Consider the following 19,408-nt stretch of genomic DNA (forward strand, 5'->3'; position numbering starts at 1 on the left):
TGTTTTGTGTCAATAAGTTCACGTAATTTGAGAGATAGTTCTGTTTTCCTTTTGTAGCTTCTTCTCAGGGGATTTAACATTGTGCACGTGCTTGTAAGCATATAAAGTATAAAGGAAAATATAAAGTTCCTGATCGCAATTAACACAGAATATACGGACCACAAGTTACTAAATGAATATTCAAAGGTGATTTTTTTGTCAATACCTATATTTGATACACAATAAATCCGCGCCACTATCCACATTTATATGCTAATGCTACAAGATTCTGCTAATTCGTTTATCATGTCATTAGTTCGAATGCAACTTCACATCATGAAACTTCATACATAAGATTAAAGACGTTACTTTATGACTTCAACTGAGACACTTCAAAATAATAATTATTACAAAATCTGAGTATTTCTTTAACATAACAAGCATAATAAACAAAAAGCCAATCACCCGACAGGCGCAGTTTTATGAAGAATGATGAAGCTTTATATCGAGATTAAAAACAAAATATTTCTAATTTTGCTCTATACATTAACCAGTAGTTCACACGATTTGCCGTCAAAATGTTCATTTTGCCTTTGTATCATAATAGCTTCCTCAACAAATTTCAAAATCAAATTCCAGTTTATTATAAGATGCTAAAAAAACATATAATGTTGAAGTTGTTTACACTATTTCATGAGTCTCTTGATGGGGGTCACTTTGCAATCCATCCGTAATTAAATAATTAACTAACATTGTTAATAACTTTTTCTGATTTTCGTTTGTATGCATCGGCTGAGTTCTTAGCAATTTGTAAACAACCTTTGGTCAATTTCAGGTTTTGAAATAAGGAACTAATTAGCTCATGACTTGATGAATGCAATTATTGTATACAACATAGTTGCCGTGAAGAGCATCGGTTTGGCTGTTGCTTGTGCGTCACGCCTCTTGCGTTGGCACCTACGACCAAAGTGACAAACAGGTACTCACCGATGACTGATGCACGGACGACTGTTGCTTCACTTCATCACCCCTGGTTTGCTACTGCTTGTTGAACACTACAAAGTAGAAATAAACAATCTTAATTTTTGTTTTCTAATTTGTTTTCACACTCAGCTATTTCTATAAAATGGAGGTTTGTACATAGATCTTCATATTGAACGCTTCATTATGAAACGTGTATGTGATCCTCACCACCAACTCTACGTAGTGTTACCCTTTACCAAACTGTCGGTTTTTAACTCCACTGAATTATATCTCGAAATATGGTGTTGTGAACCCTCAGATCTGTCATTAGATCATTATAATTAATTCCTCAAACATATCAAAATGGAGATTCCGAAGTAGGCCTATATTATCGGATGCTGAAAGGATATCGGATCTTTAACCCTCAGATGGTGATTAAGTTGTTTACAATAACTATTTCACGAGTCTCTTTGGGGGACGCTCAGGAACCCTTCTGAAATTACATAATTCACAACTCAAATTAGTTTTCTGGATTTTGTTAGGCATCTGTTGAGCTCTAAGCAATTTTAAAACAATCTTGGGTCAGTTATGCATTTTCTTTTTAACAACGCAACTAATGACTTATTATTGTATAGCCAATATTTAAAGAATTTTCAAAAAGACCTTCTGACCCATTGGGATCGAGAGGTTCTCTTTCCTCGCCTTTTCTGCAACAGCAATTGCATATCTTCTCTTTTATCTTTTTGCGGTGCACAAAAACAGCTGCTACAGCTCCTGCTAGAAAGATGCCAGGGAAAAATCCGACACAGACATGCCAGGCAAATTCACCCGCTGAACATCCACACTGCTTAACTGTTTTGGTCACACCACTACACTCCTGAGCTGTTAATGCAACACAATAAAACAGAAGGTAAAACAATCTTCATCGTTGTTTTGTACATTATGCACACCCATGAGCTATTACGCCCACAAACATTCGTTCTCCCGCCCCACTGAAAATGTGTCCTTTTTTCCCCGAGCGTTGTTATTTTTTTTTGTAAGAGTGCCCCTCTTTGACAGTGCGTGAACATGCGTTAATAGAGTCTGTATTAAAGTTGGCCCCTGATGGTGCGTTTCCCAACACCTCGAATAACCCCTTTTCTTAAAAAAATCACCCTAGGAAAAGGCGTTTGTAAAATGATTGGTAGCACCTAAATATTGAAACTGAGAAAATCGCATGATGTGAAAGAGAGTTATGTTGCCAAAAGTTGTCCTCTGACTTCCGAAAATGTAAAATACACGAAGACTAGTGGAACTCGGAGCACTCGTACAAAGATGAAATGGCAGCCATGGGTGAAATCTAAAATAGATATAGAAAACTCAAATGTTTTTGAGGACACACAATTGTTCAATAAATTTGAAGGGCTAATTATCATTCACAAAAAAATTGACCATAAATAAGAGCTGTATTACAACATGTTTCAAACGATATAAAATTCATCGGATTTAGGTAGGCAAATCTCCGCGTCGTTATCATTTTCGTTCTCACAAGCGATGTGAATACAAAGTGATCCAACAAAGAGATCGAGGTGTATACAAACATCCGCATGTGAAGCTTGTAAGTAAAACTCGTTTTTACCAATTTCCAACTGATTTTCCATCATGTTTTTTTTCTTGTGGAATTCCAAGATACAAATTCCAGCACGAAAGTTTCTCGGGGTGATGATGGTCAGAAATTATTTTGACAAACATTATAGCAAGAAAAAGCGCAATCCCGTACAAAATTCCTATAAAAAGGGCGCGGAGGGGTCCGGAAACTCAAAGACAAAATGGCGGACTCACAGGCTTGTCGTGACGTCATGAAGAGCGCCACCTGTTGTCCGATATTTTCCGATTGGAGGGGCATCGAAAGATGGTGTCCGCCCCCCCCCCCCTTAATTTACGGAGGCCAGGTGACTGATGAAAAAAGTGTCTACCTTTTTAGCACGTTTCTTACAAATTAATGTAACACTGTAACATCCAGTGACCCCCCACTCGCCCCCTATGGTGAAGACACTGGTGTTTTCTTACCTTGCGAGTGGAAGTCTTCTACGAAGGGTACCAGTTCAATATTCCACAGGAACACCCTGCCATACCCTCCCTCCAGGTCAAATCGCAATTCAAGGTTGCATTGATAGGACTTGCTTTGCTCGACTGCATTGTTCAGGAGGTTATCGCCCTGTTTTAAATCTTTCTCCCAATCCTCTAAATAAAAATAAATAAGCCCTCAATCGTCGTTACTCTTTTACCCACTTTTTACCCCTACTCTCATAATGAATGCCATTGTTGCCTCCACTTGATAACCAAGGTCATTCGGAGAAGGGTATTTTGTTTCTTAATGTTCGTCTACTGTGTTTCAATTGTCAACCGTTAGTCCATCAAAAAGTAGGATTTAGTCAGGTCCAACAAGTGCAATTATTTTTTATTTCGTACACATTTTTGGAAACTGCATTTTATATTCAACCACAAAACTAATGTTTTCATTTCCCAAGATGCATGTGTGGCGGCTATCTTGGATTTGTCAAAATGGCCGCCATAAAACAGGTATTTCTCTATATCTTTAATTGGCTTCTAGACGACCTAGAATTTGATTTATGTTACTAATTCTGCATTTTCAGTGGCAAGCTAGGCATCCAGTATAGCGTTTGGCCTGGAAATACATTATACCTTATGGTAGAGCAGCATGGCCACAATATGTCCAAAGAAGTTGATACTATTTTTGGCGGCCGTTTTGAAAATCAAAGATGGCCGCCATTCAAGCTTTGTGAAAATGGAATTGTTGGTTTTCTTACCAGGTATACAGTTTCCAAAAAAAATGTGTATCTTTGCTAATCCCAAAAAAATTCAAACGTAATTACATAATGGACATGACTAATTTGGGATGTGGTTTATAAGACATCACATGTCTAAAGAATAAACTACAGTAAATTACGTTGTTAATTTCAGATATAAGAAAACAAAATCTATGAAGTCGTGTTTCACCTCTATGAATTGTGTCGAACCAGACTGCCATGATTTGGGACAACGTATAAATGGCACGAGTGTAATCGAAGAGAAAAGTCAGCTGTAGCTCCTTTAAGGTGGTTCTTGTAGGATCTGGAGACGTCAGCGTGAACTGGCGAAATGGCTTCGCGCATATGCCAGTTGCAGCAAACGACTGGTCAACATTGTATTGTGTCTGGAAATAATACAGTGCATAAAAACAGCCCGTAAGCTCAATACTTCAGATTGGAAAAAATGTCAGTTTGGTATTTCAACGATGTACGCGTGCACTTAGCTACATTAATTTTCATTTCGGAATAAAAAGCCGCAGCATGCCTCAAATTCTCAGAAGGTTTTTAGCAAAACTGAAGAAACTATTAAATTGTTCTGAGAGCACCGTAGTTAGTAGTTTGAATATCACCCGTTATCCATGGAGCCCAGTCTTCTGCCTAACGTCTGATATATCAAAGCATGCAGATTTATGCGAGCTCACGCCTCAGCCAGTCGGAGTCGACTTTACTCAATCGTGACGTCATTTCATTCCCAATTCAGAGAAAAAACTTTGATTGGTCTATTCGAATGATGTGTTTTGTAATACTACAACAGCCGGGCGCGTATCGCGTAACATAATACGGAGCGCGTGACCACAGCCTTTTTTCCCTGTGTCTAGATTTATTCTTATCCATGTCTATGAGGCCACAACAGGTGAATGACCAAAGACCAGATAAAGAAAGCGCCCTCTGATTGGTCAAAATGTAGAGATAAAGATACGGTTTTCTTGCATAAAAAGCCATGGTCTATTACATAGACAATACATTTAGCAGAAATAGACCCTTTTTTATGTTCCCACTTAATTTGCAAAAATGTAACTCTTCATGTTTTAAATGATAGCGTAGGCGCTACGGCTCAAACGTCATGGGGACGAGATTGGCTACTATACTATAGGCCTACGCAAGGGTATAGGCATTAAAACAGGCTTTAATCCTTACAGTTTAAATTTCATCAGTGAGTAAAGAGAGTAGGTAAAGTTTCGTCAGTTATCTGTCAGAAAAAAAATCGATGATATGAAAGGTGTTGGAAGAAAAAGGTATTTGCTTACAGGCTTATCTCCGTGAAGGACTTCTAACGCCGCAGAGAGGGACATCTTCATACACGGGTTTCCTTCTTCATCATTGACAGTCCATTTACCTCCCAGGGGTGGATGGACGGTTACATCAGCCCCCGCTGCAAAATTGGAATACAGGGTGAGTCAAACAAAAGCGGACCCCAAACTCCAAAAACTAAGGTTCATATTTCAACAAATATGTGGCGTCAAAAATAATAATGACTGGAAAGCAAATTTCATAAGCTACTTTCAGATGAAAAAAATACTGAGACCTTTAATATCGAACACTTTCAGTATTTTTTTCATCGAAAAGTAGCTTATGAAATTGGCTTTCTAGTCATTATTATTGTTGGTACCAATATTTTAAAGTAAACAATTAGAGTATTGAGGATGAAATGTGGAGTGGGAGAATTCAATTGATTAGGCTTTCAAACTAACGTTGGAACGGAATACATTGGCTCTTCCTACAATATCTAAATCAGAGAGAAAGAAGTACCGGTAAATTAAGTTAAACTACAAGGACTTTAAAACCGAAGTGACTTCTACTCATGGACCTACACCGGGTTATTCAAAGGTATAACAATACACACCGCCAAAAATAGCAATGATTGAAAAAACTTCGGGGAACACACTCAATCAAACAAATACGGCAATATTAAGCTTGTTTCCATTACCATGGAGTCATATTGATTCCATTTGCATTCGTTTCATGGTTTTAATTGAAATCGTATTATTTGGCCATCAGCCTCGGTCGAAAATCTTGGCCACCGGTATCAAATGAGGGGAATAATCGTCATAGCGATTTTTGACGAGGTACACACCTCCAGAGTTAGAAAATATGTGATAGCATTGCAGCAGTGGCAGCTTTTTAGATGTTATCACCCTTTTTTTTAAATGTTCATCAAAATGCCTGTTACCACTCTAGGGGCAGTATACCTTACGCATGTGCACTATAATCATTTATGCCCTGATTTGATACTGACCAAACCCCCAAGCTGATGGCCTATATGTGACTATATAACGATAGGCAGCAAAACACTGAAAATGCCTGTGATATGGAGAGTCTCGATCCCTGGGATAAGGCCATTTAATCGCACAATTTTATGTCAGGATTATTATCTTTATTTCAATCTGGCATTGATAGAAAATTCTTCGTTTTTGCCTATTTTGCATCCGAGCATTTAAAAAAAAGGGCACAAAATATTTTGGCCTCGACACTGCGCAAGAAAATCATAACAAAATAGTGCTGACTCAGCAATATTCAGCTCGGTCATGGGCCAGATCTGCGATTCTCCAATATTGGTCTATCGCTGTGCCGCATTATGCATTTGGCGCTGTTGTCAAAAACTGCATAAACGGTTTGCTATGCCACCCAAGCACCCACTATACAGCCGATTAGTGTGATTTGGGGGTAGGGTACGCAAAATGGCCATAGTGAGCCCAGAAATCTTATCTACCACTCAAATTAAAGTTTTTGGTCTCAGGCAGTGTTTTAATTACAAGGAAAGTGTGTATCTTTTGAATAAGCCTCATTTCTGTCAAGTTCACATGATTTGGGGGGGGGGGTGTCCACAAAGCAATATACCCCGTACCCCCCCCCCCCCCCCCCCCCCGTTCAGCTGGAAGCAAAGTACCGGCTGTGCAACTTAAGAGCAGCATTTTTGTATGTCCCAAGGTCAGTGGCGGTTCTTGCCCCCCCCCAAAAAAAAAATCCATAAAAAAAACACTAGCCAAATGTAAGAATGTGACGTCCATGCGAACGGCTTTCCCTAAATAAATAGTCGTGAGAAGGGTGCATTTGCACACTTTTAGTTAATATATAGTGTGCCTGAATGTAGGACTTTATCAGCGCTCCCAATTTAAAATATGAGCAACTCATCATAAACAAACCCAAGTAATTGCATGACTATAGGTTAAAGGGTTTTGGAATTATAGGTAATTGATTATTCATATGTTCGAATGGTAATTCTGCTTTGTGTACACGACGTAATATATGGGAAAATTCACTTTTCACGGCGCATATGTTTTTGGCAAGGCTCGAGGCTAAAAAGTCATAACAGCTTGGTTCGCGAAAAGTTTCCTTTTTTTTCAAAGCTATCGCGGAAAAAGTTTGGGGGCGGATTTCGCCGAAAGCCCTTTTAGAGTTAAAGGGGCTCACTCCTGTCTATGTATAGTAATGTCACCTACTGGTTTGTTTGTGAATCTCATGAAGAGACACTGATGCAAAAATTATTCAAACGCTACTTACATGAAAGCACGACAGAAAATATCAGAAGCAACAACGACTTCATGATGAAATAAATGATCTCCGTCCTAGCTAGCTGTGTAAACACCTGCTCGGCAAGGTAACTTACAGCAACTTTGCGGCACTCTGAACAGAACAAATCGTAGTTGGTCCAGGGTGGAATTAGTCTGAGTATCACCCGTTATCCACGGAACTAAATTTCCTGTATGACGTCTGAGATGTCTAAACTTGCAGATATATGCAAGCCGCGTGTGGCAGCCAATCGTAGTCACTTTTAAATCGTGACGTCATTTCATTCCCAAATCAGGACTAATTGTTTGATTGGTCAATTCGAATGATTTTTTTGTAATACAATTACAGCCGGGCGCGTACGTGACGCGTAAATAAATAGTGTGACCAAAGCCTTTGTTGCTGTGTCTATAGCGTGGGGTTATTTGGTATCCCTGTCTAGACTCGACCGACAAAAAAGAAGGACCGAAGACCCGGCAAAGAAAGCGCCCGCTGATTGGTCAAATCTAAAGGTCAAGATGCGGTTGTCTTGCCTCATTAATCAGCTAATCTGTTTATATGTACATAGACTAGGGTGGAATTTGGAGCACAGTCTAAGCCAAAAATAGTCTTCCTGGAATTCCTTACTATATCACCTATTAATTTGTTCATTAATTTATAACTGTCAAAACTCCTACAATAGGGTGGTACCGTCAAAGGCCAAACTGCGGTTCAATGAACATTCCGATAATTAAGAAAATGTGAACGCACTGAGCATCTTTAAAAGAACCTGAAATAAAATTAATTACACAATAAATGTGACACTCAAGTTTAGGCGGATAATATTTTCATGCACACAATCACAAGGACAGTGCAAGTTGAAATTCAAAAACGGTAGCGTTCTGAAATGGAGCCCATGGCGCACTTGAACAAATCTCGGAAAATCCCGAGCTACCATTTTAAGAATTTGACAAGTTTTGAAAGTTATCGTCACTCCAGTGTTGTAGTACTCGTACTCGGTACTCGTACTCAAGTACTACTCGAGTACTTTTTTGGAGTACTCGTACTCGTACTCGAATGTCAAAGTACTCGTACTCGATATGACGGTACTCGTACTCGAGCAGCAAAGTACTCGTACTCGCACATGTCAAAATTGTACTCGATCATCAAAGTACTCGTGCTCGAAAAACAGTACTCGATAAACAAAGTACTCTTACTCGGATAGCGGTACTCGATAAAACAAATGCAGTTTATCACTTACGTATAAAAGTGACACTCGTAGTTTAAGGGTGACAATAATTTCTACACAGCGGTAATATCAACCTCCGGAGTACCATTCTAGCCCACCGCTGTTTCGGGCGTTGTTTACAGCGAAGAACGGCTGTGTGCATTTGCCACCTGAACAGCCAGGTCAAATCAAATGCATAGTTGTGACCCGCGACAGACGCGACATCAGAAACCGGAAATTTGTTGTGAGCATTCACATCTGGGGCGGATGCTTTTATAGAAGTTCATTTGTAAGAATGTCGAAGATGTCATAGACTCCCAGAACAAAACAAAATTGGTTTGACAGTTGCCATGCCCGAACTTGTAACTCATTTCGTCAATCACTGTCAAGGGGTGATTTTTAAGACTTTTCAATTATTTAAACAGAACAGCTTATTTCAGACGATGAAATGAAATAAATGAGTGCGCTGTATAATGGAGCTGGTTACGAAGAGATAGATATATACACCTACAACCATTCAAAATAAGGTGGCTGTGGATAGCCATATGACTAGAAAATGAAAGAAACCGATCATGAAAATTATCATATGTTTAACACATGCAAATTAATGTAGGTTTGCCCAGCCAAATTAAAACATTTTTCGTTCGAATACACCGATTCGTATGTTCAAATTCATCCGGCAATATCGATTTAGTGCACGTCCCATGTTTAATTACGTCTTTTGTCAGACTGTGTCAAATTTAGTCCAAACAAATTCAAACCATGGGCACACGTTTTCGACCCGGTGTATTCTATTTTGTCTCGTCTACGCCGAATCGTGTTATTGAGAAATCAAATTCGTCTAATGCCACACAACTTAAACACAATTTTGTTCAATGCCGTCAAGCTTCATAGCGATGTCTTTAAAGGCATATACATACCTCTAATAAGAATAAGTCTTTACTTTTTATTGCCTAATTTCTTCATAAATGTGTTATTTCTTTTAATTTATCTTCTTAAAATATGTTGACTCAATATTTTTAGGCATATTACACAGGGATTTTAGATTATCGATTCGTGGCATTTTACCTTTTTCTTTTTTGCATTGCAAGACTTTTTCTTTCCTTTTGTTTATTTTAAACAATGTTGTATTGTTGATCTAGGTAAATATTACTTTTGGCAACTCTTATTTGATATCAGTACTCTGCTTTGGTCCGAAAAATCATGCCAGCGAATGTGCCAAATTTTGCCTCGCGACACAAGGAAATTCTCTAGAACACACCTGAATAGCCTAATATACTTCAAACAAGTTTTAAATTGATTGATCTGTAATAACGAAAATTCTCGACACGATGACTAAAGAGGGTGACTTGACTTTGACATTGAATGGTAAGTGACTAAATTGATTTTGGTAAAGCATGTGATTTTTGTTCTCGGACAAAACTGAATGTCAGAGTTGGTGAATTTGAACAAAAAATGAATTAAAATAGCCGGGAAAACCTATATTGAAGATATTACGGGTCTACGGTCTAAGTTTCAAACCTTGTACTACTGCTACATGTATGATATTCTAAATAATTACAACAGGCAACGAATGAGACTACAATGCAGCATTTAAACAAAAACTGGCACCTATGTCGCCAAAACCGAGACTCAGAGGTCGTACAGAGGGATTGTGTCCAATTTCGACGTCTAAAATGCAGATTCAAATTGCAATGCGGATACACAAAAACATTTTATCCACGACAAAACAGAGGTTGAAATGTGCCGATAATCTGCGTCTTTAGAAAAGATCCATTACACAAATACATACCAAAGCTGGCATATGTTGTCAGAAAAATACCTAACGATTACATAATTGAATGAAGTGAAGTAGACTTTCTGTTTACCTTCAATAATAGTTCCACCACCCAATTTTTGGGTGTTTTTTCACTAAAATCTGATCGCAGTGCATTAATAAATGATAAACAAGACAAAGCAATTAGTAAAGCTGGTCCCAGAGCACACACAGATTCTATCCACCTGATTCCGAATGGACATTATTCACGAGTCGGCCATATTAAGATGAAAGCAAGGTAAAATCTTCATGTTTGGAATTGTATTGCAAAAAGAAATGAAAGAAATGACATAAGCTTAATTACATATTTATAGCAGTCTGCTCCGATGAATAATTTGTAACTTGTGATTAAACATACCTAATGTTTTAAGCCACATTTAACTAAAGCTTGAAAGTGAGGCTATAATACATAAATTGTCTGGTGCCATCCCATTCAACAGTTCACATTTTATACATACATTCAGGGAACACGACCAAAATGCCTTCCTCGTGAATAAGATCCATGTGTTTTTCTCTCTGGAAATCTTTTTTATTTGCTCTACTGAGCAGGACGGATTTAAACCATTCGTTGGCGTTCCGGGATCACCCTTTTACTGTCGTATACTGCCCGGCTAAAAGTGACAGGCAGTCAGACTGTGAGTCATTCAATCAGGTACAAAAGTGACACGAGAATGGTTATCCGGGTCCAGCAAAAACCATAACGTTATACAATCATAAAAAGCTACAAACTATACGACACTAAAATATGCATTTATACACTAAGAATGACAACGATAGAGTACGCACAGACTGTAATGACAGGGAGTGTAAAAAAAATCTATAACAGCAGATAATAATTGTAATTGTTTATATCACCCCAACGCAAAATTCCATCTGATAATAGTTTATGCGGTACCCGTTGCTATGTACATCAGATTCGAACCAGCCAACTGATCCCGTTAGCTCGGTGGTCGAGTGGTAAGACATCTGCACTAGAAAGCAGGAGGTCGTGGGTTCGAGTCCCACCCGAGTGATTTTTTCCAAATATCACTCGGGAGGTAACACACTGAGTATACAGTGTTTAAAAAACGTCGGTGAAGGGCAAAACCTAATTTGATTTATATCACCCCGACGCAAAATTCCATCTTATAATAATTATAATTCCACCATATATAAAACTATACGACCTCTATCGGCCAGTGGAACGCAGGAATACAGTTGAGGCTATCACGTGTCTCTGCAAGTCTATCACAAGTCCTCCAGTCCCAAGTTAAACCGAACATGAGCTTTCACAAAGGCATTTTTGTTATTGGTTATCAGTTGTTTCCTGCAACTGGACTTATGATGAGCTTGACTATATTCCTGTTGAAGCATATTTCGCATCATATTGCTTGCCCTTGACTAATGTACTAGTATTATGCGTCGGAGCTAACTTTCGAGTTACGAACCTAAGGCCTATGCAGGGTGAGTAACAAAAATTCGACATTCAAATGCCGGGACTATTGTTTGAGCGAAGTTCTACATGTAGCACTTTAAAAAATCTCAGATATGAAAGCCTAATTCACAAGCTTTCCTTTAGTACAAGAATCATTCAAATCACTTACGTACTTTTCAAGTTACGAAATTTTAAACACAACCACCGTTTTAAAGTTCTGTCCACGGATCACAAAAAAGGTAAGTGTTCTTTCAGCAAAACGAAAACTAATCACATAGGGATATATGAGAATGGTTCTCGTTGTGCTGAAAGAACGCACCTTTTTTGTGATCCGTGGACAGAACTATAAAACGGTGGTTGTGTTTAAAATTCCTTAACGTAAAAAGTACATGAGTAATTTGAATGATTCTTGTACTTAAAGAACGCTTATGAATTGGGCTTTCACATCTTAGATTTTGAAAGTGCTACATGCAGAACTTCACTTAAACACAATGGTTCTGACATTTGGGTTTCGGGTTTTTTTTACTCACCCTGTATACTTTTCAAAATGAGCAACGACGTGACATGACTTATCATGCGAAATATAGGGAGGTTGTTGGTTACCAACTAAAGAGGCGGCGACGATCATCGTGTTCAAAGGCCGCTTGCAGTCACGCCATGTATGTTCCAGATTTGCAGTCACAGTGCTTTAGCTATAGACGTTCCCGAGGGATTGGAGTGTTAATGGTCGAAATGGAAATCGCCCAAGAGTTCTGACTCCTTGGGTCCTAGCTCTATGTTCGTACACAGAGGTTCAAGTACTGGCACTTTTACACGAAGGTCCAAGTACTCGTACTTGTACTCGGATGTGCAAATACTCAGGCTCGGCCTCACAAAGCTTATACTCGAAGGTGTAAGTGACTGGATTCTGATACCTGTACTCGTTCGCAAAGGTCAAAGTACTTGAATTTGAGTGGTATAACTCCATAACTTTGTAATCCACAGTAGTTTTGGATAAAAGTACTCGACTACAACACTGGTATCGACTGCTTTATTTGAACACCTCAGTTACCTCGTCACCGAATAACCAATCCCAAGTTAATCCAGCAGCTAATCCTCCGATTCCTGGTATATAAGCATAACCAGCAACTTTGCAGAGCTCTCTACCAGCAGTTTTCGCAGTTTTTGCAAGATCTATTCCACGGGCTCCACCTTCATTATCATGCGGTATAGCTTCAGCGACGACATCGGCGGCCAATTTTCCGAGTGTCGTGTTAGACTGTGCGGCTACCTCTGACACTTTCTTAGCTCCAACGGATAACAACTCGACACCTGCTTTGTGTGCCCATTTTAAAGCTGCCGCCTCAACCGGTTCAGGCGTTGCACTTCCTGACGGGCTATGTGCCGATGTTACATTAGGTACTGCAGGCAACGCTTCCGAAGATCCGCTTGGTGCTGATATTGATGCTGACGTGGGTTCGGGTGTTGTTCCAGTCGTTGACACTGACGTTCGTTTTAGTTCTGCTCTTGTACTCGATGCTAGTGTCGGTCTCTGTGTCGCTCCGGTACTTGACGTTGGTGTTTGTTTTAGCGCTGCATTGGTAGTCCGTGCAAATGTTGGTCCACCTGCTGCTCCAGTAGTCGATGTTGACATTTGTTTCGGAGCTGTTTTTGTACTCGATGCTGCTGTGAGTCTTTGTGTTGGTCTACATGATGAGGCAAAAAGAAAGTGACTGAATTAGAAGACAACAAATTCTATGTGACTCGTTCCATTTCATGAAGAATAACATAGGGACAAAGTGCACTTTATTTACTAATAACGGTGAATATTTCCTGTAATTTGCATACTCTATTGCCAAGTTATTTCACTAAAAAGAAAACAAATCAGGCATTCCACCACTGATAATTTACCTTTCTACGTACTGGCTAATACTCATGAAATACAATGTAACATAGACATTTTCCCACCTCCATAAACGCACGAACACTTGCAAAGGAAAGCGAACAAAAATCACTACAAATATATTCAATACACAAAATCTGACAGTAAAAATAATGTTTCAGTCTTGACTTAAATGGTCAAAATCTCATTGTATTTGTATTCCTGTGTGTAAACTGTAATTATTTCTTAGCTCATCAATAGCTTTCATTGGCATTTCATGCAAAGCTATAAAAAAAAGGTTCTTTAAGTAAAACATGCACAACTTCTGATACCATAGATCAATTTCAGTAATGTGGGTTGTTTGGGTTTTTCAGATAAAGTGGACGAACTTTTCTTTTAAGACATATTGCATTGGTATATTAAATTGGATTGTTTTTTTGAAAAAAATCATTAATCGAGGTATTTTTCTTTTTAGACTCGCCCAGTAGTACTCGATGTCGCTGCCTGTCTTGGTACTGCAGCTCTGGTACTCGATGATGAAGTTGGTCTTTGTGATGCTCTAGAACTCATTGTTGGAGTTTGCTTTGAGGCTGCTCCAGTACCAGATGCAGATTTCGATTGCTGTGTTGCTCGAGTACTAGATGCTGCTTTTTGTCTTGGTGCTGCAGCTCTGGTACTCGATGCTGAAGTTGGTCTTTGTGTTGCTCTAGAACTAGTTGTTGGAGTTTGCTTTCAGGCTGCTCCAGTACCAGGGGAAGATTTCGATTGCTGTGTTGCTCGAGTACTAGATGCTGCTGCTTGTCTTAGTGCTGCAGCTCTGGTACTCGATGCTGAAGTTGGTCTTTGTGTTGCTCTAGAACTCATTGTTGAAGTTTGCTTTGAGACTGCTCCAGTACCAGATGCAGATTTGGGTTTCTGTGTTGCTCGAGTACTAGATGCTGCTGTTTGTCTTGGTGCTGCAGCTCTGGTACTCGATGCTGAAGTTGGTCTTTGTGTTGCTCTAGAACTCATTGTTGGAGTTTGCTTTGAGGCTGGTCCAGTACCAGATGCAGATTTGGGTTTCTGTGTTGCTCGAGTACTAGATGCTGCTGTTTGTCTTGGTGCTGCAGCTCTGGTACTCGATGCTGAAGTTGGTCTTTGTGTTGCTCTAGAACTCTTTGTTGGAGTTTGCTTTGAGGCTGCTCCAGTACCAGATGCAGATTTCGATTGCTGTGTTGCTCGAGTACTAGATGCTGCTGTTTGTCTTGGTGCTGCAGCTCTGGTACTCGATGCAGAAGTTGGTCTTTGTGTTGCTCTAGAACTCATTGTTGAAGTTTGCTTTGAGACTGCTCCAGTACCAGATGCAGATTTGGGTTTCTGTGTTGCTCGAATACTAGATGCTGCTGTTTGTCTTGGTGCTGCAGCTCTGGTACTCGATGCTGAAGTTGGTCTTTGTGTTGCTCTAGAACTCGTTGTTGGAGTTTGCTTTGAGGCTGCTCCAGTACCAGATGCAAATTTCGGTTTCTGTGTTGCTTGAGTACTAGATGTTGCTGTTTGTCTTGGTGCTGCAGCTCTGGTACTCGATGCTGAAGTTGGTCTTTGTGTTGCTCTAGAACTCATTGTTGGAGTTTGCTTTGAGGCTGCTCCAGTACCAGATGCAGATTTCGATTGCTGTGTTGCTCGAGTACTAGATGTTGCTGTTTGTCTTGGTGCTGCAGCTCTGGTACTCGATGCTGAAGTTGGTCTTTGTGTTGCTCTAGAACTCGTTGTTGGAGTTTGCTTTGAGGCTGCTCCAGTACCAGATGCAGATTTCGATTGCTGTGTTGCTCGAGTACTAGATGTTGCTGTTTGTCTTGGTGCTGCAGCTCTGGTACTCGATGCTGAAGTTGGTCTTTGTGTTGCTCGAAAACTCGTTGTTGGAGTTTGCTTTGAGGCTGCTCGAGTACTCGATGCTGACGTTGGTCTCGGTACTGCTCTGGTGGTCGTTGTTGATGTTACTCTTTGTTTGGGAGATGCACCGGTACTGCATGCTGGTGTGGGTCTCCGCGTTGTTGTAGTTCCCGATGTTGATGTTGGTCTCTGAGTTGCTATAGCACTCGATGCTGACATTGGTCTCTGTTTTGCTCTACTACTCGATGTTGATGTTTCATATGATGTTGATGTTTCATTTGCTCCGATACTGGATGCCGGTGTGGGTCTCAGTGATCTTCTAGCACTCGATGTTGATTTACGTTCCAGTGCTTCTCCGGTACTCGATACTGCTATTGCTCTATCGCTCGATGCTGATTTTGTACGCGCTTTTGCTGTACTAGTGGATGCACATTTAGTTGTAGGTGTTGCAGCACCAGATGGTGATGTAATTCTTGGGCTTGTAGATGTCGTGGCTCTTGTACTCATTGTTGCTGTTTGTGTGATGTTCTTGAACAGCTGTGGTATGAATGGCGTTAAGATGGGATCTGTGTTGCCCAAGCACCAATTGATGAAGTCTGTGGGGGTAAAACTGCAAAACAAAAGTTAAAGAGGAAATATGTAAAGAAATAGTAGTATTTGGATGATAAATGTTACAGGGTATAACTCATTTTTTACTATTTTTTATGTGTTTGGGGCCAGATTTTCTTAGTTCAAGCAATATTTGGTTGGTTTCTTGGCATTTGAGACCTGCTAATCGAAAATATAAATGATGCCACCTCGGCATCTGTGGAAAAATGTAGATATCCAACATAGCCATCAAGATGGCTGTCAGTATTTAACATAATGAATAATAACATACATAATATGCTCACACACAGTGTTGTAGTCGAGACCGGATAGTCCGAGACCGAGACCAAGACCGAGACCTGAAGTTGCGAGACCGAGACCGAGACCGAAACCAGCCCCTTCAAGGCGGACCGAGACCGAGACCGAGACCGAAACCAGCCCCTTCAAGGCGGACCGAGACCGAGACCGAGACCGAAACCAACCCCTTCAAGGCGGACCGAGACCGAGACCAAAATGGTCCGAGACCGAGACCGAGACCGAGACTGCGGATAGTAAATAACAATAATCTAAATAAACAAGAAGATTCTAATTACAGCTGAACAGTCTGTCCTTGAGATGTTGATGTTCATGGGGATGTGAAGGAAGTGATTGAAAGTTAGGAATCACTTGTACCTGCTTAATTGTGTCATGTGAGTGCTCTTCGGGTTTGCTTCATGCCATAAATTACAACATGGCAAGAATTTGTTATTTTCACAATCAATTAAAAACATTAGAAACAACCTAATTTAAAGAAGGGGAAAACCTTATTTGATGATCTCCATATATTTTTGCCACTTTTAACTCTAACTTAGGAGTACGACAATTTGTACTAGTTTTTGCAAAATTTGAACATGTTGAAACTTGACAAAAGTAAAAAGTTAAAGGTGGATGTTTCATCTGTTATAGGAACTCGGACCCTAAACTCCACAGCCACCCCTTGGTTTCAGCAATGACCACTAACGGATATTTAAATGCAACGTTAATGCTACATTGGACCTCCTTGTACACCTGATTCGAAAAAAAATTTGGAGCAAGAAAATATTGATTTATTTTTTAAAATGTCAGTCATGGAATATAGATTTGTATATGTAGACCAAAAAAATAGCCAGATAGCCAGATATGGATTGGTCTGCCTCCTCCCCCCCCCCCCCATCCCTCTTTCTGATTCTCCTTCCAACCCTGCATGTTTGTGGATCCCCTACATGTTTGTTTCTTGTTCCTCTGTCATTTACCTCTGAAGAAGGCCTGGCTAAGGCTGAAATGTAATGCCACTTTATTTTTGTTTAATGTCAATAACGTTACATATACTATAGAAGATTGATGAACCATATTTGCCTGATCAATCTTCTGTTAATCTGCCCGCCGTCATCATCGTCATTAGCCTATTTGAGAATATGGCAGACACAATAGAAGGGCGCTGTCACAACGTTACATATACTATAGAAGATTGATGAACCATATTTGCCTGATCTATCTTCTGTTAATCTGCCCGCCGTCATCATCGTCATTAGCTAGAATATGGCCGACACAATAGAAGGGCGCTGTCACAAACTGAATGTGGTGGGCGAGATGTACTTTTAGGATTCATGGCTCAGTGCGGACGCCTCTCTGTGTTTTGTACCGTGCCATCGTATCGCCCGCATCGGCTACTTTGCTGGGCAATTTACTTGAATATTACAGTGATTAACAAGTACGACATATTGCCAATATATTAATAGTTTATTGTAATGGCCGTAAACAGCATATAGCGATTAATGGAACACAATTCTTCTCCACTCATGCAAATGCAATTGACATTTAGGAAGGAGACGAGGCAGGCAATTAGACTCTATTTTTGTGTGACCATGGCAGTAGCTCAATCTGTGTTCATCACAGATGAAAAGATGAATACATATCGAGTCAAAAAGAAAGTGACCGTACGATAAAAAAAAAATGGCACGCTCCATTTTGTAAAAAATATAATTGGGATGAAGAACATGTTATTGAGTAGTAACTGTGAACATTTCACGTAATTTGCATACTCTATTCCCAAGTCGTGTCTATTTTAATAAAGAGATCACATAATTCAGCTGTCCACCACTAATACCTAGTTACCGGTCTACGAATTGATGAATATCCATTAATAAATATTATGAAAAAAAAAACGTTTTCCCGCCTCCACGACAAAAGGAAAAATTGAAAAGGAAAATAGAAAAAAAATCACCAACATTTCTAGGGAAAAAGAGTTGAATTTTTCCCCATATTCAAAATACAAAATCCGACGGTAAAAATAATGTTTCAGTCTTGATTCAGAAGAATTAAATCTCAGTTGTATTTGGAATCAATGAGGATGGCTATAAAGTGCTTGTTTCAACAGACCATCCCACAATGAAAACGAGAAATAAGAAGAGGAGCAATGGTTATTGGATTATTCCTCACTCACTAGAAAGTGAAGAGAGACATGTCTATTAGAATCACACTGCAGTCACATTTGCCCTAAACTGATTCTTTACTTAACCCTAAAAGGGCAAGGCGGAATCCGCCCCCCTCGCTTTTTGGCTGGTCTCGACTCAAGACCAACCAAAATATCGAGACCAAAGGACCGAGACCGAGACCAAGACTGAGACCACAGCTCCCGAGACCGAGACCGAGACCGGCAAAAAGTGGTCTCGAGACCAAGACCGAGACCGGTCTCGAGACCTACAACACTGCTCACACATAAGTCTTACAGTTACATGATAAGTAGTGTAGAGTACAAAGATGTAGATTTATTAATCAGTGAACAAATATTTACCAATAACCCTCTCAAAGCCCTCCTTTTAAGATGGCTTCCAAAATGGCTTCTTAGCTGGTCGCTGAGAGGTGTATGAGCAAGTAATTTTTGTCAGGTGCCGGATCCGATCTTGACCAAGTTTTACCGTCAAAGTCTCTTTTTTTTTTATAGTTTCTATGCTTTTAGCACCTCCTGACTCCTGAATGCATGGTTTCAACTTGCCATCACTGAGATAACCCAGGTGGCAACCGTGATGACAGCCTTCATTATAATGATTTGTTAATGCTGTACTTGGCCTTTGCGACCTGCTGATCTAGTAAAACAACACTATGCCACCTCGGCATCTTTGGGGGAATTAAAATAGGTGTATACAAGACGGCCGCCAAAATAGCTGACAAAAAACGCAAAAAAAAAAGATATGATAAACATTCCATTACGGAGGTAGTCCAGATAAACATTCCATTACGGAGGTAGTCCAGTAAATTGGCCACATTTATGGGGCTAGAAACTGAGAATCTCCTTTCGTTTAAGCAGTTGCTTTACATACTTGTCCATCTCTTC

General features: G+C 39.8%; 2 protein-coding genes across 2 annotated transcripts; both read right to left on the reverse strand.

The window, feature by feature from the left end:
• Positions 1-1,017: 1,017 nt before the first annotated feature.
• LOC119735905 lies at positions 1,018-14,169 on the reverse strand. The gene is made up of 7 exons (XM_038209851.1): positions 14,116-14,169; positions 13,141-13,423; positions 5,042-5,166; positions 3,943-4,138; positions 2,992-3,165; positions 1,771-1,824; positions 1,018-1,034 (listed from the first exon to the last, which is right to left on the reverse strand). Exons 1-7 carry the CDS (start codon positions 14,167-14,169, stop codon positions 1,018-1,020), a joined length of 903 nt encoding a protein of 300 aa, XP_038065779.1.
• Positions 14,170-14,331: 162 nt separating this feature from the next.
• On the reverse strand, positions 14,332-19,402 carry LOC119735906 (flocculation protein FLO11-like). Its single transcript, XM_038209852.1, has 2 exons — positions 19,395-19,402; positions 14,332-16,078 (listed from the first exon to the last, which is right to left on the reverse strand). Exons 1-2 carry the CDS (start codon positions 19,400-19,402, stop codon positions 14,332-14,334), a joined length of 1,755 nt encoding a protein of 584 aa, XP_038065780.1.
• Positions 19,403-19,408: the final 6 nt, after the last annotated feature.

Source organism: Patiria miniata, unplaced genomic scaffold (assembly GCF_015706575.1).
Source record: "Patiria miniata isolate m_02_andy unplaced genomic scaffold, ASM1570657v1 HiC_scaffold_29, whole genome shotgun sequence".
Classification (NCBI taxonomy): Eukaryota; Metazoa; Echinodermata; class Asteroidea; order Valvatida; family Asterinidae; genus Patiria; species Patiria miniata.

Coding starts and splice junctions, on each gene's coding strand:
- LOC119735905 (XM_038209851.1), bottom strand. CDS start 14,169: ATGAGTTCTAGAGCATCACAAAGACCAACTTCATCATCGAGTACCAGA. Junction 13,424..14,115: donor CATCGAGTACCAGAGCTGCA/GTACCAAGACAG, acceptor CTCATCATGTAG/ACCAACACAAAGACTCACAG. Junction 1,825..2,991: donor AGAAGACTTCCACTCGCAAG/GTAAGAAAACAC, acceptor TTGCATTAACAG/CTCAGGAGTGTAGTGGTGTG.